Below are 24,703 nucleotides of genomic sequence, written 5' to 3'. Positions count from 1 at the left end.
GTTAATGCTAAATGATGGAGAAATGTGGCTGTGGCTCAAGACAATCAGTTGCAAACTGTCTTAGATTGCATCTGAACATGGAGCGTTTCCTTCCCTAGGATCAAGGTAAACAATGTGGAAGCATCGTGATGGCATGTTCTGCTATGATGTAGGTGCACACATTCCTTCCATCTCCTGTTACTCAGTTTGAAAGATATCAGTGTATGTGGTGCAGGGAGAGAGTCATAATACACTCCATTTTTCATGTCACTGAGCTAAACAAGCCAGTGTTTTATTCAGAAGGTAGTCTCTTCCCTTAGACTTTCATTAGCCCTTCACAACATCTTTTCCAGTTTAAGTTTTTGAGGAAAGGTGCCCAGAACTTTACAGCATATTTTAGGTGAAATTTTAACTGATACCTTGTGCAGTGGCACTGCTACTTCCATCATCCGCTGCATGCTAGGATTACAATATCATCTTCCACATATGCATCTTACTGATAACTCGGTACAACTACCCAAAATACACAGCTTCATCTTCTGTGATTCCTAACAACTGACCAGCTAATTTTAACATTCTTAGTTCCTAGGCACGAGACTTTCCACTTCTATGTTCCCCAATTTTAAACCATATCATCCTCTTTGACTGAAAGGAGACCTGAACTAAGTAGGAGTAACTGGAGTATGTCCCAAACATATGATGGTTGAAGAAATTCCAGCCTTACAAAAGGCAGGGGCTAATTTCCTAGAATTTCAATATAATTTGCATTTGTCGTTGCTGGAAACACCCATATGACATTATGTTTTGTAGTCATTTGAAGACTATTCCCGCAAAGGAAGGTCAATCAAATTTGAAAACACAAATTATATGGAATAAATTCTTGTACTCCAAAAAAGGAATAGTAGCTACTGATATTCTTAAAATCAATTTTAATTAAATTAGCCTTCTAGACTTCATAGCCTCAGGTAAAGGTTTTGAAGCAATAGCTCCAAGCAGTGACTGTTTATATATTTCACATGGATTCTGTATGATCAGCATATTACTTTTTGAAATGGTAATGTTAACCATAAACCAGTAGCTTTTTAAAGCCCCAGTAGGGGGGCTGTGTTACTGAAAATACGAGTTAGTGTGATATGAAGACACTGGATGTTTCTGTCATGTACAGTAGCATGGAACCTGCATGCCTGTACATACAAATGCATGTATAATCTGTGTATCGGGTAGAAAAGACAAATCCTTTATATTTGTATTTAGTTACTATATTATCAGCAATCCATTTACGGACCCATTTGGAGTATTTCTACCATGTCATTTTATTGTAATAATAACACATACATCAATAATTCTAGCGAAGGCCTTTTCTAAGCATAAAATAAAACACTCCACTGGGGAAACAGAGTCTGAATTCCAAGAAGGGCAATGCTTTTATTAGTGTAAATGCGTTTGTTACAGTTCGTTGTAAAAGATAACCAATCAACCATGTTTTTCAAATGCATCCATTCCCCTCATTACGACCAGATTTCTAAGAGCTTTTCTCCCAGTTTAGCATCAGATGTTTTAATGTGCTCAGCATCCAGCAGCTTCTACTCTGAAGGCAAGCTGCTGGATTTGGGACCATGTAGAAAAGCTGACCGTATAGGAATGGATTCTTCGTGATATGAACCTGGATAAACGTGAAAGAGATAATGTAAAACCACATGAAGTACAAATTGCACATATGTTTAGTTTCTGAGTTTGAGACACCATTTGCTTTTTGTTGTTTTATATAATTAATGATTTAGTAATTCAGTTTCCACTAGTAGCTGGTAATAGTAATTCTAATTAGAAAAAGATACAAACTTTCCGTCATCATAAAAATAGAAAATCGTGTAGAAGAAGCACCTGTTTGCACAAATACGAACAGAATCAAAATTCACTATAGCACACTAAAATAGATGAATAATTATTTTTAGCTTGTCCACTGCTCTATGTTGGCATGCAATGTGGTTTTAGATACCTCTTTCTCATCTAGCAGAATTTGAACTATTTACGGGTTTTATACCATGCAGAAAATCTGATATTTGGTTATGAGCAGAGCCATTTTGTCTACATACTGTGAATAAAATCAGGTAATTCAATAGTAAACCAAACATGCTTAAAATTTAAACTGCTAAAAGAATTTATCTGGGGGTTGAATAGATATTTTAAAGTCAAGTATTTCCTCTTTACTGGTGATCATTGCTCTGTGTGTGAGGTGATAGCCTAACCAACTTTGCATTTGGTGTGAATAGTGCAACTTCTTGATTTGTTTGAGATTATGTTGCTTGTGCAACAATTATCAAGAGTTCAGCTTTTCCTGATCAAATCACCCTAGAAACCTATCACTCCCTCTTTCTGCAATGCATTTTGTAGCTCCAGAGAGTCCAGAGACTCTCCAGCATGCTGCCACGCAGAGCAGCAGCCTGAGCAGGGACAGGGCAGACAGAGGTCTGCCAGAAATACGGATGTAAAACTGGCAGCTACTCCCTTGCACAGCAGCAAGACCCTGCGTGTCAGGCAAATGGCGCTGCCTGCCTGCAGGCTTGCATTGTGGTAGCCAGCTGGGTGGCCGCAATTTGTCCCTGGGCACGGCAGCAAGTCCAAGAGGTGCCCTGTCAACAACTAATCCAAATTCCAGGGCTACATATGTAGGTGAGAGTGGTGGGGAGGCTGCATGAGGGTCTATGGGATTGGAGGTCCCATTGTGAGGAGACAGGCATAACTGAGCTGAGAAGATCATTCTGCAGGGGATTTATAGTTAAAGTTCTGTCTTCTAACGTAGACCAGAAATCTATGTAATCATTGTGTTGTGTTGTGTTAAAAACGGTAAATGCACTGCTTTAATTGGGGTTTTAACCAATTTAAAAATCTTTCAACATGTAAAAAACATTCAAATAAAATGTTGCAGTTGGAAAGTAAGGTCAACAATATTACCCTTATCAATCAACATAAATTAGAAAGAACACAGTTCTGACTTTGAGCTCCAAAGTAATTTAAATTTCACATAGGCTAAATATATCTATCATCTGCAACCAATATTTTCACTTGGAATAATCTATCACTTGTGTTTATTTGCTAACTTTACAACTACAAAATAGATATTTTAGCTATCTGATTCATTGCAGTGTCATTTGCTTCAAAGGCATTTTACCTCTATTTTACAAAAATCTAATTTTTTCATGTTCTTATTCATGCTATGCATATACAAGTATCGAAAGGTAATAATTAGATGCATCTGCTTACATTTGCCAGGAGCAGATGTTAGACAAATTAAAGTGAACATAACTATCACTCAACATCATTAAAGAAGTGACTCTATAATAATTTCTGAACTTTGACAGGCAGTTAAATATTCTACATTGGCATATTTGTGCTATTTGCAAAAATCTCATGTACAAAATCATCTTCACATGCAGTTGAATCAAAAATGATTTTGTAAGTGTTTCAGGTCACAACTTCAACTTCCTTTCCCCCTGGAACGATAAGTTGTCAGCCCCGACAGCAATGCTTATTAACACCACAGGACAACCACATCAGCTCGTGAACAGCACTGCAGATTCCTAAATGACTTAATAGCGAACTCCAAGAAGATAAGGACATGAGAATGGCATTATGAAGTTAGACCAGAAGTCTGTCTTTCTCAGTATCCAGTTTCCAGCTGTGGGCAATGGTGAAGGCTTAAGAAGACTATAAAAGTTGGATGAGACTGAATTGTGGTATTTCTTTGATATTCTCCCAGCATCAAACTATGAAACTGCTCAGGGGCTTCCCGGGACCTCTGTGTAATTTTTTGTGTCAAACAGTGGGTAAGAACTGCCCAGTTTAAACATGCACATCCATACATGTATGCATGAAAGTAGAGTATCCTTTAGTTTGTTTTGAGACCGACATCTGGTAGTTTCTTTTGCTGCTGTCTGTGTCTTATAAGTGAGAAGCTGTGAAGAGCTGTCGGCCTCCTCCACAACATCATTACAGATATCTGCAATATATCTGTTGCTTCTTTTCCCAGCAGAAAAGTGCTTGCATGTTTAGTCTGTCTTTATATGGGAGATGTGCTGTGCTTCCCATTCCCCTTGCTGCAGTTCCTGGTACCTTGTTATGCTCTTTCCTGTTAGGGACAGGGACGAGAACTGCTTGGCAGTATTTAATATGTAAGTAGGCTGAAATGATGCAGCGCAATGATTTTTCCTTTTTTTTCTATTTCTTTTCCACACAGTCTTAATGTGCTGTTTGCTTATTTTGACTTTACAGAATATTGAACCGATCTCTTCATAAAACTGCTGATTCTTCCTGAGTGGCCATGGTTAGCTCAGAACCTACCATTTAGTGCATAGTTGGGACTGGGTTTTCCCCATCTGCATTACTTCACATCAGTATTGAATTTTACTTATCACTCAGGCATTCAGAATGCTGCTGTCCTTCTGCACCTCCTCACACTCACAACTTTCATTTTTATTATTTGGAGAAATGTAGCAAATATAAACATCATAATGTGCATCCCCTGTCTATGGCATTTATAAGGAAGGAGGATGAGCAAAATGGAGTCCTGTACAGATCTCCATTCAGGTCTACAAGTGACCTCCCACTGTGGTGAAAACGGACTGCTAGGCTCTGTTGTTTGTTTCTTGTCTTTTACATGGTCATTAATCCATGGCAAGAACTGCTTTCTTGTTCTACAAGGCTTTCTTTAAGACCATTTGATGATTTATAAGAACTGTTTATGCCTTTAGCAGATTATTGCCTATGTGATTTTGCCTTGCTTTTCTATGTTTATCTTCTTACCTATTTTTTCTCCTTTGGCTGTGACTTCTTCATCTTTTTAGTTCTAATAACATTATTTACCTGAAATTTTAAACATTCTGGGTTTTGTTTGTTTATTATTCAACAGTTATTTTTGATACGCAGAAGTTCATATTACGATGACTATGAACAATATTTTCTCCAACTTGGAAATGAGCAGCCTCATTTTTATGCATTTTGCTTTTTGAAATTAAATACTATTTTTATGTCATTTTAGACTTTTCACATTTTTTAAAAGTGATTTCCAAATTCCATCGGGGTTATGGAGCAGCTGTTCTGTCACAGCATTTTGACCCGTGACTTGCACACTGCAAGAGTGTCTTGCCTTGTTTCAGCTTTCACTGAAAGCTCCTCCATGAATCAGTCATTTATGGTGTCATTTAATCTCTGCATCACACCCCAACCTGACATTTACCCAGTCTATGTGGGGGTGATTGAAGTTTCTGATTACTAATTTGTTTTTTTCTTTTTTCTATCTTTTAAATCTCTCTTGGCACCTCACTGACACCATTGTCATCCTGATTAGGCAGTGACAACTTATTTCTAATACTTATGTAGGCCGTGTGTCTTAATCCATAGAGATAATGTGTAACATTCAGAACAGTTAACTATCTGATGCAAAGCTTTCTTTAACATACACAAGATCTTTCTTTTGCTTGCCTGCGTAATTTGTTTTACATTACAGGTTTCCAATGACTGCTTTCCTTCCATCAATATTCTCACTTAAAACTGAGTATCCTAGTTTCTTCATCTTATTTTAAAAATTCTGGCATTTCAATAGTAGCATGTATGCATTTGATCTGGTTGCTTATTTTTCTGTGCTGTCTTTACTTGGGTTTTTTGGGTGCAGAATGAGCTTAACTTGTGTCCTAGATGGGTTTTACCAGCTTCTGTCTTATTTTTCCCCCAAGGATATAAAGCTTTTGTAATTTCACTCCTCTATAGTTCATCCCCCAAGCCAGATTTTCTTCTGCACCTGTTGGCTTTTCTGTAGTCTTCAATTCAATCTCCTTCTCTGGTGACCTTTCTGGGTTTTAGTTACAGCAGCTTCAACTGAATCATATTTTTGCTATACAGAATTTGTGAAAAGTTTGTCCGGTTCTTCATGAATCTCGACCCTTTGTTCCTACACTGTAGTCTGGAGGACTGATTCTCCAGCCAGCATGGAAAAGCACTGCTGGAGCAAGAGCAGAGGTAGATGATCAAGGGTTTAATTTTTGTATTTGAGGAGGCCATCTGATTATCATAACTGAGATGCTCTGCAGAATACTAATCTCTGGATGAAAGCCATGGTATCTAATGTGCCTTACTCACATTCCTTTACTGAGCCACGTTTTGTTCGCCCAAAGGTCTCATGGGGAAAGGTATTTCTTGCCTGTTAAATGCACTTTTCTGCTTCTGAGGTATTTGACAATAGTAGATCAATTAGGTAAATAATTGAGCAGTGGTTATAGGCTGTACCTGTGGTGGGGAAGACTCTGGTTCTTTAAATAACTGGTCTGCGTCTTTACTTTTGAATTTGAGGAGCGCCTTTGAAATCAGTGCATCCAGCTAGCACAGATTTATGTGAGTAATTTTGCTGCAGGAGAAGCATTACTTACAGCAGAGTAACTGTCTAGTGAGAGAAAACCACTTTCTGTAAGGGAGGTATAGAAACTGAGTTTTACATTCTTAATGTTTTCACCACTTTTCCAAGGAAATAAAAATATTTGCCTTCTGTTCTTCCAGTTGATACCACACTAGGAGGAATGTTGCAATACACAAGTAGCCCGTCCTACATTCAAATACTTGAAGTGAACACATGGCAGAATGTATTTGCAGTTTTTCATCTTTGCAGGTATCTTGTACTGCACATACGTGTTGAAGCTGAAAAATAGCCTTGAGGAAAGTATTGTCACTGTATGTAGATAATAGAATCATAGAATCACAAAATGGTTTGGGTTGGAAAGTATTTTAAAGATCATCTTTAAAAGTTTAATACAAGTTTTAAAGTTCCACCCCCCCTGTCATGGGCAGGGACATCTTCCACTAGACCAGGTTGCTCAAAGCCCTGTACAGCCTGGCCTTGAACACTTGCAGAGATGGGGCATCCACAGCTTCTCTGGGCAACCTGTTCCAGTGCCTCACCACCCGCACAGTAAAAAATTTCTTCCTAATATCTAAATCTGCCCTCTTTCCGTTTAAATCCATTCCCCCTTGTCCCAGCACTACACTTGCTGATAAAGAGTCCCTCCCTGTCTATCCTCGTAGCCCCCCTGTGGATACTGGAAGGCTGCTATAAGGTCTCCCCAGAGCCTTCTCTTCTCCAAGCTGAACAATCACAACTCTCTCAACCTGTCTTCATGGGAGAGGTGCTCCAGCCACGTGACCATCTTTGTGGCCCTCCTCTGGACCCACTTTTGAGTAGGTCCATGTCCTTCTTCTGTTGGGGGCCCCAGAGCTGAACATGGTACTCCAGGTGGGGTCTCACCAGAGCAGAGGAGAGCTGAATCACCTCCATCAATGTGCTGGTCATGCTTTTTTGGATGCAGCCCAGGATGAGGTTGGCTTTCTGGGCTGCGAGTGCACGCACATTGCCGGGTCATCTTGAGCTTCTCATCCAGCAGTACCCCGAAGTCCTTCTCCTCAGGGCTGCTCTCAATCCACTTGTCACCCAGGCTGTATCCATGTTTGGGATTGCTCTGACCCGGGCACAGGGCTTTGGACTTGGCCTTGTTGAACTTCATGAGGTTCACACCTCATGGTGTTCATGGAGGGAAAGCAACCAACACATTATCCACTAGAGCATCACTTTTTCTCTAAGTATCCTAAATAGATAAAAACCCTGCGGAGTGCCCACTGTCATCAGAGAACTCTGCTTTTAAAAATTCAGCTATTAAAACTGGAAGTTTAAGATTTGTGACTAAATATTGTTTCATGTTGGTGGTTTAGACTGTCGTCTTTGCAGCTTCAGGAGTTAGGCAGTGTTGCGGTTTGGAACTCTCCTAATTTTTCTTGATGCAGTGTCACATTTTGATTCCCTGATTCCAAAAGCTATTAGCAGATTTGTGCAGGGTGTTCAGATCATGTGCAGGACGGGAGATGCTCCCTCAGCAAGACATTTCCCTTTAAAATCGCTCACAACTTATTTTTTTCAAAGGTCACTGGCAGGGCACGTGCTCTTTCCCCCTTCTTTCACAAGTCTCTGTACAGAAAGAGGTTTGGGGAGCGGGGGGTTGCCTTTCATGTATGCTTGTAGTATTTCCTCTTGGATGCAGCGTTTGGCTTCTTTTACCCATTTATTTATTTTGCGCTTTATCAAGTTTTATGAACATAGCCATGTCACGAGATGGGTTTATCCTACCCGCAGTAATGAGTTTTTAGTAAATTCATTGTTTTCCTTTTGGCTTAGCTTGCATCCCAGTTTTGTTCCTGCAGGATGTAAAGTTGGATATAGCATTACTGATGGTGTGAAAGGGCAAACCAAGGGAAGCTAGCAGCGTAAGAAGTGTGTCTGGAGGGAGCAGGCTGTGCAGGGCAGTGCACTGGTCACCTTTCTGACCATTGGCCATTGTGGAGAAATCTCTTCTGGTTTATTTCCTTATTCAAAAATGAACACATAATATCTTGGTCCAAAATAACTTGATGTTTACATATGAAGAGCCACGGTTGCTGCGGACACAGTGGAGGCTCCCCATGGAGGGCAGCAGGGCAGGGCCTGGTGGGCAGGGCCTGTCCCACCCCCAGCCCAGGGCAGCTGGGGCACTGGGGCAGCCCCAGCCCCGGGCATCGGGCACCTTCCCCGGGGACAGGGATGGAATGGGACATGGGCCTGTGGGTGGGCTTGGCATGGTGGGGCCCACGACCAGGCAGGGCAGGGAGGTGGGGAGCTGGAGGCTGGCCCTGCTGTGGTGGTGCCAGGGCTGATGGCCCCGGGTGCTGGCATGGGGTGCCGGGCCTGGGCAGGGTGGGGGGGAGCCCTGGGGTCTGGCAGGGCCAGCAAGGTCTGGGGGTGCCCTCCAGGCCTGGCACACCTACATGGTGCGTGCTGTGATACTGAAAAATACACAGATCGTGTTTAAGGTTCTGCATTTTAAAAGCATTGGATGGCCAATGTGTTCTCACTCTCTTTCTCAAAGGGCGTTTTGTTCATGGTGTCTGCCTTGAATGGGATTTCCAGTAAGAATATCTGGTGGTTCAGGTAATCACAGACAGCGAGTAGAAATCTGGGTGTCAGCCTTGCTGCTCTAGTGCCAGCGACATTGGCTGGCTCCCAGAGTCAGCAAATTAATAGGTTTGGAGGTGAGAAAATTTTAAAAGTTCTCCCCACAGTGAAGTAAAAATTTCTTTTTCTAACCAAAAAGTGTAGATGTGAACAGATTTCTGTTTTCACCCAAGTGCATGTTTCCCTTAGTTCTCTCTTCCTAAATATAGCTTTATTTTATTTGTTGACTCTGGAGTTATTAAAAAAATATCATACAAGTTCTGGAGTGCCTTTAGGAAGGTCTTCTTACAATTCTATGATGACAAAAAGACTGCAGACTTTCCAGTCTGAAATAGAGGTTTGCCAAAAATTGTTTTGGATTGTTTTCATGTTCAGTCATAGTAAATAAGAGAGGGATGGACCTATATATTTATGGTCACAGTATTTAGAGCATATCTCTGTATGCTCAGCTATGGAGTCTCTGTCTCCGTAACTGCTGCCCTGGAACACCTTGCAGATACTAAAAGAATTATGTATGAGATAGTCTTAAGAAATAGGAAGACCTGAACAAACATGACAAATAATAACAACTTACAGGGATTTCTCTTAAGTTTTGTTTTTCCTTCCAGATATTTACTGATAACTCAACTAATGCCAAAGAGAGATACAAGTTGATACGTTTATGGAAAGATCAAAGTAGAAGTCTGAGAAGTCTTTCATTCTCTACAATGGGTACCTGGTAGATCCCAAATTTTTGGCCTCTGTTCATATCTCACCACTAAAAAAATCAACCCATAAAGTTTCTAGGACAGTAGACTGTTCCTCCAGCTCATTGGTGGTACATCCTGCTACTGTGTAGGAGGCACAATCCATTAGTTGTCAGTTCCCATCTCTCTAAGGTCCGCTGCCTAAACCGTGGGAACCAGCTGACAGCTGATAAAGGTCATTTTTTTTCTTCCCTGTAGGTTGCTATCAGGATTTCAATTAGTGCAATTAAATGTACCTGTTTTCTTGAGGTCCTGTCAGCTCTAAAATAAATAAATTTGTGCTTCATGAAGCAAGTTCAATGCCTCACTGAGCCTAGCATTATTTTTCTTTCTTATAAGTCTTTTTTTGTTTTTTTTTGTTTTTTTGGTTGTTTTTTTTAGGATATTTGGTGGTTTTTTTTCTGACTTTATCTCTTTTAGAGTTTCCAGGTATATAATCTAAACATTTGATATTTCTATTTCTATTCCTCTTTTTTAGGAGGGCTCCATCAACCACTGAATTTTGTGTTCTCTCTGTCCATCTTCAAGTGGATTTTGATTGCAATTTGCTGCAATCTTTGGACAGTTCTTCAGGGGTGTAGTGAAAGACTGTATTTCTTTTAGCTAGCTTTCTGCCACCTGATTAGAGAGTGTGATAACCCTCGATTTGTAAAGGTGTACATTAGTTTTTCTTTGATTAGTCTTTTGGGAATAGACACTCCTGATTACTGAGAAGCCTATGGTGTTGTAATACCTGTGATAGTCTGAATCCGAGAAGGAATTTTTAAGTATTCCCCCCCTACTCCCTTCTATCAGGGATTAAATGGCACAGACTGACTTCTTATTCTTCTGACTTATGTCCCTAACCTGAAATATTTGCAGGAGCTTTGTTCCTTCTTTCTCCGTGTTCATGAGACACCAAAGCTCAGCCCAAGCACTTGCTTCCTTGTCAGCTGGTGTCCTCTGATGTTCAGATGAGATAACACCCCAGGAGCAGGAAGGCATCCCTGTCAGTTTGTTGTGGGTGGAGGAACACAGAGAGAGAAAAGCCAATATTCAGCTTTTGAAGAGCAAGCTCCTGTGGCCATGGCAGGAAGGTGCCACGGGGCAGTGCCCACCAAGGGTGCCCAGCTGTTCCCTTCATTCCTGTTGAGAAGCTTCTCTTCTGTTGCAGTGACCACTGCCTGTCTCCGAAAAGCTGGGGAGAAGCTGCTTTGGCTGGTTGCTATGTCAACCATGCTCACTTTGCCTGCAGAAAACTGAACACTGGTTGGTATGGCAACCCTCCTCAGAGCACCCACAGATGCTCAGTGGGGGACAGGCTCTTTGGACAAGGCACTGTGGTTGCAGTGGAGATGGGGAAACTTGTGCCAAAGGGTATGAGAGGACAGGAAAGACCCATGCAATCATACATTTATTTGGAAAACTGTTTTGTAGCATCAAGTGGGTTCTTGGAGGCTGAATATTTCCTTAGAACTATTTATAACACCATCCTTGTGTGTTTCATGGAAGAGGAAAAAATCATGGTAATTTGGTACAAAGAATACTGAGACAACATGGATCTATGGAGGGTCACACTGAAACCAGTGTAATTGAGCTGCTTTAGCACTGCATTTTCTTAACAGAAGAATATTTTAGCCACATGCTTGGGAAAATATGTGCCATGTTCTCAAACTGTCACAGTTGTAGGGGTTTTGAATAGTGTCGGAGAGAAGCCTGAGTCAGGATCTTATAGGTGGGATGAATCTTTACTATAACATCAGGTAGATCAAGAAAGGTTAGAGAAAGGTGCTTTGGTGGAGTAGAGTGGATGTGTTGTGTCTGTGTGCATGTGCACGTCTCCTTCACTAAGGCTGCTCATGAACTGCATCTAACACCAGAGAGGTTTTGGTCAGGCCGTTTTCTTGTGAAAGACTTTGCAGGACAATAGGCTTTGGTGATTTTCTCCATTTGCTGACAATTAAATAAGTAATAGTATGGTTTAGACATTGGGCAAATCAAAAATTCAACAGGTAAAATATAATGTACATTTTTTCTTTCATATGAAAGTCACTGAAGTTTTTGAAAATTTTGAATAAAAAATGTTTAAGTGATCATCTTGCACAACTGAACAGTATTGCTAGTAAATTCTGTCTTCCTAAGGTGAGCCTTTCTGAATACATCTATTAAATTAGCTATGTGAATTAATGAGTGCATTAATCTGTTTCTCGGGTCTTTTCTGTGTATGGTAGGGGGACAAATTTACAGTTTTTCTGTCAAAGCATAGGATTCTTGAGTTTGGCCTTGCAACTCACTTTGGGCTTATTGGGAAGAATGTAACTCAATCATCATGCTTCAGAAATAGCCCCTTATACTATAGCCATATCTAATTTTTGAAATTGTGTGGAAGGTGAGGGAAAGGACCGTGAAGATATACAGACAAAGGCATGTATCTTCAGTACGTCTTTTTACCCACTGAATGAGTATTTACTTTATTAACTCATCAGAAATAAATAATCCAAAAGCTGGTGGTAATAATCACATTTGTCTGTTGGTTGAGAAAACAAGAATGTAAATTTACATCCAAATGCAAATCTAAAACAGAAGTCTGTGTTTCAAGTAGATGCAAGACTGTCTTCCCAAGCAGTGGAATAGTTCTTTTTGCATATTTTTTCCAATATTTCCAGCAATTTTCAATGTATTTATTTATTTGACTTTTTTTTTTTGCTTAACTGCCATATTAACAGTATTCCATCATAATTATTAATTGTCATGTTCTATCTAGCAGTCATTTTGAAGAATCAAAACATCTTTACAGATAATGGAAAACTTTAACATCCTTGATATATAACACAGTAAGACTGTAAACAATGATAGTTACTTTTACAGCATTATTGCTCCTGTAATATTGTTTATTTTGATAGTCAAACTGTATTTTTAAATTTTTCTTTCCCTTTTATTGAGTGCAGGAGAGAAAAGCTAAAGATAACATAAATAAAGCTATAGAAAACAAATTATTGTTTGCTTTTAGTATTACAGGATATTAATATTTATTGTTCATTAGTCCTATAGTCAGTGTATCAGGTACTGTACAGTAGCATACTATAGTACATTCTTCCTGTCCGGAGTGGATTTGTAGTTACATCATAGTTGTACTTCCTACATGGTATGTTCAGTCTGTGGAGAGACAAATATCTTAGCTTTAATTAGCTTAAAAATGTCATTGTTAGCATATACAGTATTTGTGAGTCTCTATAATTCTTGCTTAAGATGTTTTGAAATCACAGATAATACATAGGAAGAACACAGATGCACTATATTCTATTGAAGTTGTGGTGTGAGGCTCTTTACCACTGTATCTAAATTCCTTCCCAAGTATTATATATTATTTGAGGTTGGGTTTTGGGGGTTTCTCCCTCCTTCTCCCAGGGCAAACTATGTTGAAAAAGTACCAGCACACCTTTCTGTGTGCCTTTCCTATACATTAATGGCATTGTTCAGTGCTAGAAAGTCAAGGATGCTTGTCACCGTTCTTTATCCTTGTAAGATGTTCCATGGTCTTTGAATACACAAAAGAAAGCTTATGTTGCCTGCACAGCCCAGCTATTCCCATTTTGAGGACATTTCTCTTGTACTTCAGAAGCACCATGTTTGTCCTGTCGGGGCTTTGAGTGCTTTTTGTTACTGAGCTTGACCTGAAGTGTCTATTACTGTGAGGAACTGGGGAGGGAAAGGAGGACCTTCAATGTGGCATGGTATTGTAAAGGAATAAAAAAATGTGATTATGGAGGTCTTTGCTGCTGAGAAAATTGTCTGCTGCTCTGTGCAGTTGTTAGAATTTCTAAAAGCTGGCAGATCTGTGTCATCTTTGACACAGAATAGCACCCTAATACAGTAGTTGTAGTGGGATTAATTTCTTCTGGATTTAGACATATACCCTCTTAACCTCTATATCACAGCTAGTCATCATAAGCTCCCTTGGAGCAGGGTAGCCTTTAATAAACTTTGTCGACCGCTTACCTAGGGGTAAAAGTCCATTTTCTCATTTTACCTGACAAAAAATACCTAATACATTTTTTCCAGTCCACACTCAAACCATTTTTGCATTTTTCTCTGGAGTATAGAAAAAGGGAAAACTTCCTTTATGGGTACAAAGCCTAGCAAATTATGTAATCAAAGAGTGAGAGCTGACATCCTTATGGGTTTTAATAAGCTTAACTTCTTCTGGTGGTGACTCTGGTAGAGCCACTGTAAGGAGCTGGCCTTTCCTGCTCTTTTTATCACTCCTTGCACAACCAAGCAGTTTCAGTGTGGTTCTAATATGAGTTTGTTGCTGCTGGTTACTTTGAGGTGATTGGGAAAAAAGTGATGGCGAACAAGCGTGGTTTATATTAATTCTTTCTATCCCATCATCTTCAGTGCAGGTGAGACTGGCAAAGCACAAATGTACAGTGATCCTTCAGGGTGTGTGGTAGCACACACGCTTTCTTGGGCACTCCGTTTCTGCCCTTTCTGTTGTTCAAAGTGCAGAGTGGGGTTGGGCATACGTGTTAGTGCAGCTGGGTAGTATATTGCCATTGCAGATGCTGCTGCTTGTGCATTTTCCTTAGTAGATACCAAGCGAAGAACTGAGAATGAGCTGATGTTTTGCATAAAATAATGTACTTTTAAAAAAAAAACAACAACTTTTTGTGGTATCATTGGTTTCAATACATGCAAATATAGACATATACATTAGCAGACATATAGATGTGTGTGGGGGGGTATTTAAAGTTAAGAGGAAATAAGAAGGTTAATTGGGAAAGCACTAATGACATTGTACCTTAGAGGATGTATTTTTGAAGTTTATCTTTCAGTCAAGACACTGAAAGTTCTTGATAATTTGCTGGATGTTTCTGTGTGTAATTTGTAAACTTTTTTTCACTGTTGTTCCCTGCCATAGTAAATTTTATTATTTAAAAGTAAAATGACAATTACTGCTTGTATTGTTACATATGTTTTATTTAGCTAGTTAATTACTCCATTTATTAGCTGTTAACGTGTTTTATCTAAAACCAAAGGAAGAAGGAGGCTAGCCTAAAGCTCTCTTCTGTTCAAATATACTGCTTCTCTTATATTTTGGTGCTAGCTGGTTCACTTCTTTCAATGCTGTGCAGTGTCACCCCATTTCTTTATTTCTTTTTTTTTGGTTTTTTTTTTCATTTTTTTGTGTATATACTGCATATTTATACATAGTGAGCTTTTGGTTTACTGCTCTTGTGTCCACAGCTTTTATAATCCCTAGTTTCTTGACATGGGTCTGCAAACTATTATAGAAGCCAAGCACAAATTTTGAACATTAATAGAAACAAGCTTTGATTAAGATGAAACAGAGCCAGTAGAGGATATTTGTTCTAATGCATCAGTGTTAGAAAATTGCGGAGAACATGACAAGAGGTGTGGTCTTCCTGATGTGCTAATGGGAGTGAGGCAAGTGCAACCTGTGTAGTATGTACCTCGTTCACTGATGAGCAGGGACCGTTAGTCCCACCAAAGGAAGCCGCTGACAAAAAGGTCGGAGCACATTCTCCTGAGCAGTCATGTTGGATTTGAGTTTTGAGGACTGAGTTTCCTTCCAGGCAGTTCCACATGGGCTCCTTTTTCCTATCACTGGGACCTTTTGTTTTCAGAGGTCTCCTATTAGTTTCCTAAAATGAGAACAGCTTGTCCTTGATATCTCTAATAATTTATTTTTCTAAGCAATTAAACTTGATTTCTTAAAGCTATAGCAGCTTCCTCATTAAAGAGAATGAATCACTGCATAAAAAATGCAAAGGCCTTGAATGTGAAAGGTTTGCTCAAGTTTCATTTGATTTCAAGTAAAGGCTGTAGGGCTTGAGGAAAGCAGGGCAGGATCAGTGCCTGAAATTGCGTTGTCTCCACATGAAACCTATTACAAGAATAGACCATTCCCAACAGCCATACTTAGAGAGCCTGAGCATCCTTTTCCCAAACAAGCAGCCAGCCTGAGGGGTTTTGCATCACCAGCTTGTAGAACCAGATGCAAATGCAGGTATCCTGTGGCTTGTACACCTGCTGCTAAATATTTAAATGTGTATGGAGATCACATAAATTTCTTAGTGTTTTGTGAAGATTTTCATGAGAAGTTTTATCATTTAGAGCACTTCTGTAATTTGAAAATCAGAGTTTTCATGGCCTGTACTTACCGTCCCATTATTTTCATTGTTAAATACAGCAGTATTATCATACCAAAAAATAATGTTTTCCTTAATTGTAAATGTTCATTTCCATATATAAGAAAGTTTTATTTTCAGATGTTCACCTTTTTTATTTCATACATAAAAATAGGCTTTCTAAAAACAAAAATGTCCTTCCCAACCTTGAAAGTTATGAGGGAAAGAAAAGACAAAGGTTTTTCTTTTCTAACTGGAAATCTTGCATTTCATGTGTTGGGGTTTTTTTTGTTTGTTTGTTAAATTTTGCCGACATTTAACTTTAAAATGTTCCCAGACATTTTTTGTTTGTTTTTTAAAACATCATGAAGCTAAAGAATGAGGTCTATTGTGAAAGACTTTGAAAGTGTTTCAATATAGTGTTATTACAACATGATGAAGTCATGTTAGCAAATTCTGAGATTAAAGAATTTTAAAATGGATGTTTTAGGCTTCTGTATCTACTTTTAGGCTTTTATGTTAGTGATCACAGCTCATAGCAGTCATCATGAATCTTAATTGACAAAATCATGGAAACCAAACATTGACTTTAGTGGGACTTTACTACCGTTTACAGTTCTAAGTACCAATGTAGCCGGTTGGTGAGAAAACCTTTATGTCACTGAAAGATACAGTCTCACCCAAAGGCACATGTATAAACACTATCTTTGCAGCTTATTTTTGAGACAGAAATTTGCATACCGCTTCAAAATAGTTTTAATGTTTTTCCATTATCTATAATTTTTAAAAATAGGGAAGATGGCAGTATTTCCCTATTATCTCATTTATAATCCCACAAAAGTTATAATTTCAAGTAGTTTTCAGGGGAACTACATGAAAGAAAAGGAGGAGCAGGACAAAAGATACCAATACTAGCTGAATTTCTTAAGAATTTAGATGTTCCCTTACACTGGAGTGATATGTGAATTATTAAGTAAAAATGTCTAGGTGAACCTGCTTCTGCATGGGGTTGAACTAGATGGCTTCCAGAGGTCCCTCCCAACCCTGTCCATTCTGTGATTAGAATTATTTAATAGGTGATAGGAATATTTAATGTTTTTATTAAGCATTTATTTTCAGAAACATATATACAGTTAAATCAAACCAACAGCAAAATAAGCCAGGAACAGGGGAAAAAATATTGTTCTAGTTAAACCAAATATGATTGACTGTTGTGCTTCTCTTTCTTTCCTTGCCAGGATTACACTTTGACTATGTATTTTCAACAGTACTGGAGAGATAAGAGGCTGGCTTATGCTGGCATACCTCTCAACCTCACGCTTGACAACCGAGTGGCAGATCAACTCTGGGTGCCTGACACTTACTTCTTAAATGACAAGAAATCATTTGTGCATGGCGTTACCGTGAAGAATCGAATGATTCGCCTTCACCCGGATGGAACGGTGCTTTACGGCCTCAGGTCTGTACTGCCATGATGAAGATTTCATCACTGTTGTTATGTATTGTTGATATTAGCTTCCTGGTACAAGGTTATTACAAACATTGGGTAGCGTATTATGTAACCTTCCCTGTAACTCTGAAAGATGCCTGTAGAAAACAAATGACACACTGGATGTTTCTTAATTTTGCCAGAAGCGCCTTCAGTCAGGTTTTATCTGTTTCTGGAGAGTCACCATATCTGGAAAGCCCACTGGCTACAGGAAGCAGAAAGGCAGCATTAACTGTAAACCTGAAAATTTTGTCCAGAATACAGGCGGTAAGATTGAATGTGGATGCTTATGTTGTCTCTTGATGTGTCTGTAGTTAATAAAGGAAAAGCTGCAAGCAGCCCTGGTTGAATGGAGTCAGCCACAGTTAAGACCACGACTGTGGGTACCTTCAGTGATTTCTACAAGCATGAATCAGCACTGCAATGTGTTGTATTTCAAACCAGAGGTACAAAGTGATCTTACATTATCCTACTTTCTACCTATTTTAGGCTTGACCTGTGTTTTCTATGCTTTCTGTCATAGCTTTTATGGTTATGAATGCTGAAAAATCCTTCCCTTAAACTTAACTACACCAGCAAAACTCTTAATGGAAGACTGTAGTATCAAAAAGTTGCTTCCTTTGGACGGGTTACTCCATTTGCTCCAGTGGTTTAAACTGTACCAGTAAAACAAGTCTTTGTCAGTGGAAGCTCCATTTCAAAAAATACAACTTTCTTGTATTTTTAAGCATAGATGGTACTCAAAGCTGCTGCACGTAGGTGGTGCAGGGTAAAGAGTCCCCAGTATAAAAATGGATGAGATCTGAAAGGCGATGCAGGTGGATTATGTGTCTAGTATTATTATTTTACCTGCTCTTATTTTTTATCAACAGTTAACTTTTTGCTTGATTTGGGTCTTGTCCCCTCACCTCTTTAACTCCTATTACATATCATATATGGGCTATAATTGGATGAACCCTTCTAGACAAAATAAAAATAGACTCAGCCTAATATGAAACTTTACAGGAGTTTAGGGCGTTCAGGAAATACTGTCTCATAATTAACTGTTTTTAGCAAAAAGAGGCTTTCACCTCGCATGTTATTGACGGAGTATGGAACACTTCAGGTTTACCGTTCTTTCCACAATTACTTAAATTTCAAAATATGATGCATAATATTTTTGTTTCCTTTATCTCAAGAACCATCCCCACCACCAATGTAATAAAAAAAATGATGGAGGTTAGAACTCTTGTGATCGTAATAATGTATAAAAGTCTTTCTGTTACTCTCAAAACATTTTGAGTCATTCAGGTGAGGAATATCTGTCATAAAATAGTGTATCTGAGTAAGTTAGCTTCCTCTTCTGCAAAATGTAGATGTCCACAAGCAGATTACATTTCACTTGATAATATTTGCTTAGCAGTGGCTCATGTGTGCCATACTTCTTTCCATTCCCTTTCCTCTAAAAGTATGCAGTATCCAGGGTCATATATCCATGCCATGAAGCAGCTGAGTTACTTAATGAAAAATGACTGCCTGAAATTAAATCTTGGCGAGATATAGGACATTGTGATTGGAAGGAAGAAAATATCTGAGCCTTAGCCCCATTGATTTTAGACTTGCGCTTTTTGCAAAGCAGTTCCGCAAAAAATAAATAGCAAAAGTGATCCCGAGGCTGCACTGGCTCTATATTGTCTTCAGAACAATGTAGAATTTATCAGTTTTGAAAGACTTGACCTTCAGTTATCCAAGATTTCTCTCTACTTCAGAGAAAGCTGTTTGCTACTACAAGCAAAAATCTATGAGTTGGGGAATGGAACAGTAGCTTTTTGAAGTTCAACCCATTTCTGAGGAATTTTTTTCTTTGGGCACGACAGTGACTTTGTTCCACCTTGTTCAGAACAATATACGATACATATTATGATACATTTTTTTTTCTTAAAATACAAAAAAGGAAATAACGTCATTATAGACTGCAGATCAAAAATAGTCTTTCCAACTGCTTGTGTGTTTGCCATATATAGACCTCTTGTTCTCAGGCAGTACAATGCTAAATGTTATAAATAAATAGAGTGAAGGAATATATGTACTTCATGTGAAAGGAATCGTGTAGTTATCACCCATATATAAAACGTGATGGATGTTTGCAAGGTAAAAAGGTTAGTGTCTGCGATCATTCAGACAAGGCAACTGCACTTAATGGTGTTCTTTTCTTGTTGGATGTATTTTTGTATCAAGATGAAAAGAGGATCAGATTAGCCATCAGGACTGTGGTGTAGTCACATAAGAAGTATTTGTATTGCTTAGACTGATTTATATTGTAAACGTTATATCCTTTTGTTTGTGCAGCATCTTCCAGTGCATCACAGGTGGGGTTCTATATGATATAGCAATACAATCAAAGGCAGTCAGCCCAGTAATAAAGAAGCAGAGAAGGATAAGAGAATCTATAACCAGAGGAAAGATAACTGGAGTAGGGAATTTTAATCAATTAAAAATATTTCCTTTGTGTATTGCTTTCACCCAAAATGTATCCATATCTGTGTACTACTTTATCTGTGTCTGGCTCATAATTGTTTCTCTGTCACTGCTGTGATGATGAGTTCTTGAAACCTTGTTGTCCTGCTGTGCCAGCCAGCATCCCTTCCCATAAAAAATAAACCTGCTCTTCTTGGGAGTGTGCACAAGCCTGAGCAATGAACATTTGCTTTGGTGAGCATTTGTGCAAGTTAAATTTAATTGCTTGAACATTCATCCAGGAAGGACCCCTGAGCACTCAGCTTACTTCGGTTGAATGGGGTGAATATATTTCTATCTATAGCTATCTGTATCTTGTTTTCTAGTGGATAGTTATGAAATTAAAAACATACATTTTGCTGTAGTGTAAAAAGTTGCTTGAGCAAGAATGTGCAGTTTCTGGTACTGGAATTTGTGACAGAAGTGCTATGGTATATGAACAGGCCAAAATAAAAATACATTCCTTAAAAAGTTGTAAGGCAATTAATATGTTGAATGCAAGTTTGCCAGCTGCGTAATTTTTAATAATTCTGTCAAATTAATAATTTATAAGTGCATGTGTTCTCTATGGCTGGCATTTAAAGCTAGTTATACAACAGAATAGTTAAGATTCTGGTACCACACTCCCTCTTGTATCAGCTTAGCTCATGTGGATTCTGCTGCAGGATATTAAATGAGACCTGGATCAGTACAGAGGAATGTCCTAAAGCATGGGATAGAAACCTCACAGCAGCAATGCTGAAGTGTGCCTGCTTGTTTTACTTCGAGCACAGTTATCAGTTGATTCAGGAGCAAGATCATTTGATTGCACAATCAGTATGGCTTTGTAAAGCTGATCACTGCTAGGACCTTCATCAATGATCACAGATTTAAGACTGTGTTTTCCTGGAAGACCCTGTGCTAGTCCTAGTTTTATATACTTAGCTAGAGCTGCTAGTGGTTGTCATACTGAGGAAACGTTCATCTCCATAATTAATAGCCCTGTGTCTAGCAGCTTGCCTTGAGGGCCCAGAAGGGCATTTGTAAATGTTGATTGCAGAGATGTCCCCCTAAACTGCAGTGCAGCTGAGGAGTTGCTGTTTCTAAACTATCCCAGCCCACTGGGACATGTGTTAACAGAGGAACCAGACCATCTCCCAGCAGGTAGCTGGAGGAAAGTTGACCTAAGTATCCTCCTGTGTTATGATACTTGGTACCTGAAAGCCTGTGGACTAACATAAGGATATTCAGAGGACACTCAGAGTGAAGAGCAGTGGCTCTTCATGCCGTAGATAAGGCTGGGAAGGACAAAGATCAGCTGTGTGCCTTTCTCACTGGCTACTGGTAGGAACACAAGTGAGAAGATAATGCCAAGTAGCAGATCCTTGAGCTTTTTCCTCTCCTAGCTCACACATTGCCTTTGTGCTTATACAACCATCTCTCCCTGTGCAAAGAAATTATAATGTTTTCTTGCAAAAGCACCTTCTCAGTCAGAGAAGGATGACCTCTGAGATACTTGTAATACTCTTAATCCCTTCCTTTGGATATTAGGTGGTTATCCATCTGAAATAACCTGTATGGTAAGGATAAGCATTCTTTCTTTCCTTTTCTGGGAGATTGGATAGGGCATTCGTAATAACAGTATCGGCAGGGTGGGGGGGTGGGGGGGTGGGGTGTAGTGTGGAAGAGGTGAAAAATGCACCTAACTACTTTTCTCCTTTTGATATGTTGTCCCTGAATTTTAAAGTAGTTTAGCAGATGAGAAGACTGTAATTTCAGAAAGTTAAGGGATTAAGGAGGAAGCTTTAAAACAGAGGAAACACATAAACAAAACCCTAACACTGAGAGTTCCAGCTTTTAGAGGTACATTTAAGGCATTTCCCCTCTTGTATTGTTAGCATAAATTATCAGCAGAATGTTATTTGTTCAGGAAATAACTGTGTACAAGATCCATCTCATGTTCGTATCAGAAAAGGATCTGTAAGGAATGGACCTAGTCAGGCCCAGAAGATAATTTACATGTGAAATTTATATGAAGCCATTATAAAGAAAATGATGCATAATACTGTAGATACTCTTGATGAAGGCTGTGATTCAGCAAAATACTGGAATATACTGAAGTTTAATCATGAGCATATGGTTGTAGCTGTCTAAAAGTTACTACAAAAATATAAATCCATTAATTTAAAAATAAAGAGCCAATGCTCTGTGAAGCTGTTAATACAATTGTTTTGGTTGTGCATGTGTATTGTTGATGCTCCTGATATACAAGAGCTTGATGAAAAATGCAGATTCATCAATAGTGAAACGTTCTGCAAATTCATCCTTAGTGTGCTAAATTGTCTTCATTGGCAACAGGGAAGCAAAAATATATTGTTATTTGGGTAGAAAATTTAAAATTCAGTATGGCACTTCTTTGCAAAATCCTCTTTAAATTTGAAAACTAGAGAAGTATACTCAGCTTTGAAACAAAGGGTCTTGCTGGACTTGAAACAATTTTTCAACATTTCAGTTTTTTTCTGGAGCTGCCACAAAACCAAGGAATCAGTTATCCACACAGCTGTAGCCATTTTGACATTTGTAGCAGACTTTTTTGCTTCATATTTTCTGATATGAAGTCATATTTTTTAATCTCAGCAAATGTTTGTGTAATATTTGCATACGCAGATAGGTCCATTGAACCCCAAAGGGACTGGTTGCATAAGGGTAAGTCACAGTGAGTTGTTCCATTGCAGTCAGCGTAACTGCTGTTGTATTAAGCTGCTGCTCAATGTAAAACTATGGACCAGATTCTCAACTATTGGAAGCTATTCTGCAGAGAGTCCTCACTTTGAAAAATAAACAACAACAAAACCTGGATTATTGACTGTACAGTAATTCTATTTGATGTTTGTATTTCAGAATCACAACCACTGCAGCTTGTATGATGGACTTGAGAAGATATCCATTAGATGAACAAAACTGTACTCTGGAAATAGAAAGCTGTATGTACATAAGAAAATGCATGTAAAACCTAGTTCAGATGCGAGGCGGTTTTCTTTTTATAGAACTGTGTAATATTTACACTGGTGTGTATAAACACTATGTGAATCATGTAATTATTACCCTTTGGATTTTTTGTTTGTTTATTTGACTTTTTAAAAAAACATGAGAGGCCATCCATTTCTAGATGGATGGATACATCCTAGAAAAACAGGTTTAGGCAGAATGAAGTGATTTATTGCTCCAGCCTGACTTGGCAGAGGCAGTGACTGGATGCTTATCTGCAACACAAGAGAATGAATGCTCATATTTTAATCAGATTAATTTTCAAGAGAGCAAACAGTGTGATATCATTTTCTTTCAGTATGCTTTATTATGCATGGATGATCTTGCCGCAAGAATCCCCCTGGGCTTTCAGATTGGCCCCATTTATGATTTGCAATGTGTTCCAAACGGAACCAGATTCTCTCTTCCACCTAGTCATGTCCTAGGGTTGCCATATTCAGATACATGTTTGCGGTTCAAGAGTTCCTGCTCCATATCAGCTACTGGCTAGAGATTGTGGGCCATATACAGAAAATACTAGTATACCCGTGTAATATATACCCCTGTGTATATTTAACTGTAGTCTTCCACTGCAGAAGCTAGTGGAAATGGTACAACTCATGCTTTTTAGCTTGAGTGGAAAAGATCTGCCCTAATTATGCTTGTCTATATTAATTGAATAATCTACTTTCTTCTAGTGATTATCAGCATAAATATACACTTGGTTTCAGTGCTAAATGTGTATGATGTCTTAAATCATGCTAATCTGCAATTTTTCAGATTATTGGGTAACATTTTCTGTCCCATTGAGGTCATTAATTCCTATGATAGAAAAAAAAATCAAACAAAAAAGAAACAGTATTTTACCTCAAATTCCTAGGCAGACTGTAATGGCATAGCTCTTCAGGAGACCTTCCCACAGGCATACAGAACAAAATACCATACTCCACGCTAGCTGTTCTGATTCTTTTCATTGTTTCAAATGACAAACAGCAGGTACTGTGTTTGAAGCTACATTTGAGGCTGCTGTTATTTCTGACTTACCCTCCTGCAGATGGCTACACAACAGACGACATAGAGTTCTACTGGAGAGGTGGAGATAATGCAGTCACTGGTGTGGAGAGGATTGAGCTTCCTCAGTTCTCCATTGTGGAATACAGACTGGTGTCAAAGAATGTTGTCTTTGCCACAGGCAAGTATTTTCATTTGCCCATTTAGTCTTTGATTTCCTTATGTATGACAATTCTGTTTTATTAACCATAATTAGTCATTATTAATCATTATAATATATAGTCTGTGTTGTGTGTTTGGCTAAAGAAATTACTTACTTGATAAAGCCTGGAGGTAGGAGCTCATTAAATACCATTTCTTGTTTATTTTTCTTTTTCTTGTGTGTGTGTGTGTGTGAGAGAGATACTTCACTAGACACCTAAATATCTGTGATCTAAATAAATATGAAGTCATTCACCTCTGAATCATGAGTTTAAATGTAGCCTAAAGGGTTACTGATCATACATACGTGTGTTTTGGCATACTAGGTCAAAAAGTTTTATGAACACCTGCCTGCAACTTTGCAGTGTGTGTTTTGTTGTAGTATAGTGAATGTAATGTCTTTTGTATCTTGATTTACACTGACGGGTGTATAGTACTGTACACATAGCCAGTGCTTTTGTCATCATTGTTAAGATGGTAAAATTTAATCCCTGGGTTTCCTCCTCGTTTCCTTAAAGATGTAATAGAAGTTACTGGTAACTCACAGCGATGGATGTCTTCAGGTGATAAAGCACAATGTTGGTTTACACATTTAATGTCAGACACCAGCATAGGAAAACAT

General features: G+C 38.7%; 1 protein-coding gene across 3 annotated transcripts in view; it reads left to right on the top strand.

The window, feature by feature from the left end:
- The window catches only part of GABRB3 (gamma-aminobutyric acid type A receptor subunit beta3), a 199,960-nt gene that overhangs the window by 148,117 nt on the left and 27,140 nt on the right, over window positions 1–24,703 (top strand). For all 3 annotated transcript variants that reach the window (XM_055702724.1, XM_055702726.1, XM_055702725.1), the window contains 3 exons: window positions 17,117–17,337; window positions 22,744–22,826; window positions 23,924–24,061. In XM_055702724.1, coding sequence (XP_055558699.1) covers window positions 17,117–17,337; window positions 22,744–22,826; window positions 23,924–24,061 — 442 coding nt within the window. The remainder of the gene's footprint in view (window positions 1–17,116; window positions 17,338–22,743; window positions 22,827–23,923; window positions 24,062–24,703) is intronic.

The sequence above is a fragment of the Falco cherrug genome, chromosome 2, assembly GCF_023634085.1.
Source record: "Falco cherrug isolate bFalChe1 chromosome 2, bFalChe1.pri, whole genome shotgun sequence".
Lineage (NCBI taxonomy): Eukaryota > Metazoa > Chordata > Aves > Falconiformes > Falconidae > Falco > Falco cherrug.
The sequence above is the reverse complement of the archived record's forward strand: the minus strand, read 5'-3'. Positions and strand labels throughout refer to the sequence as shown.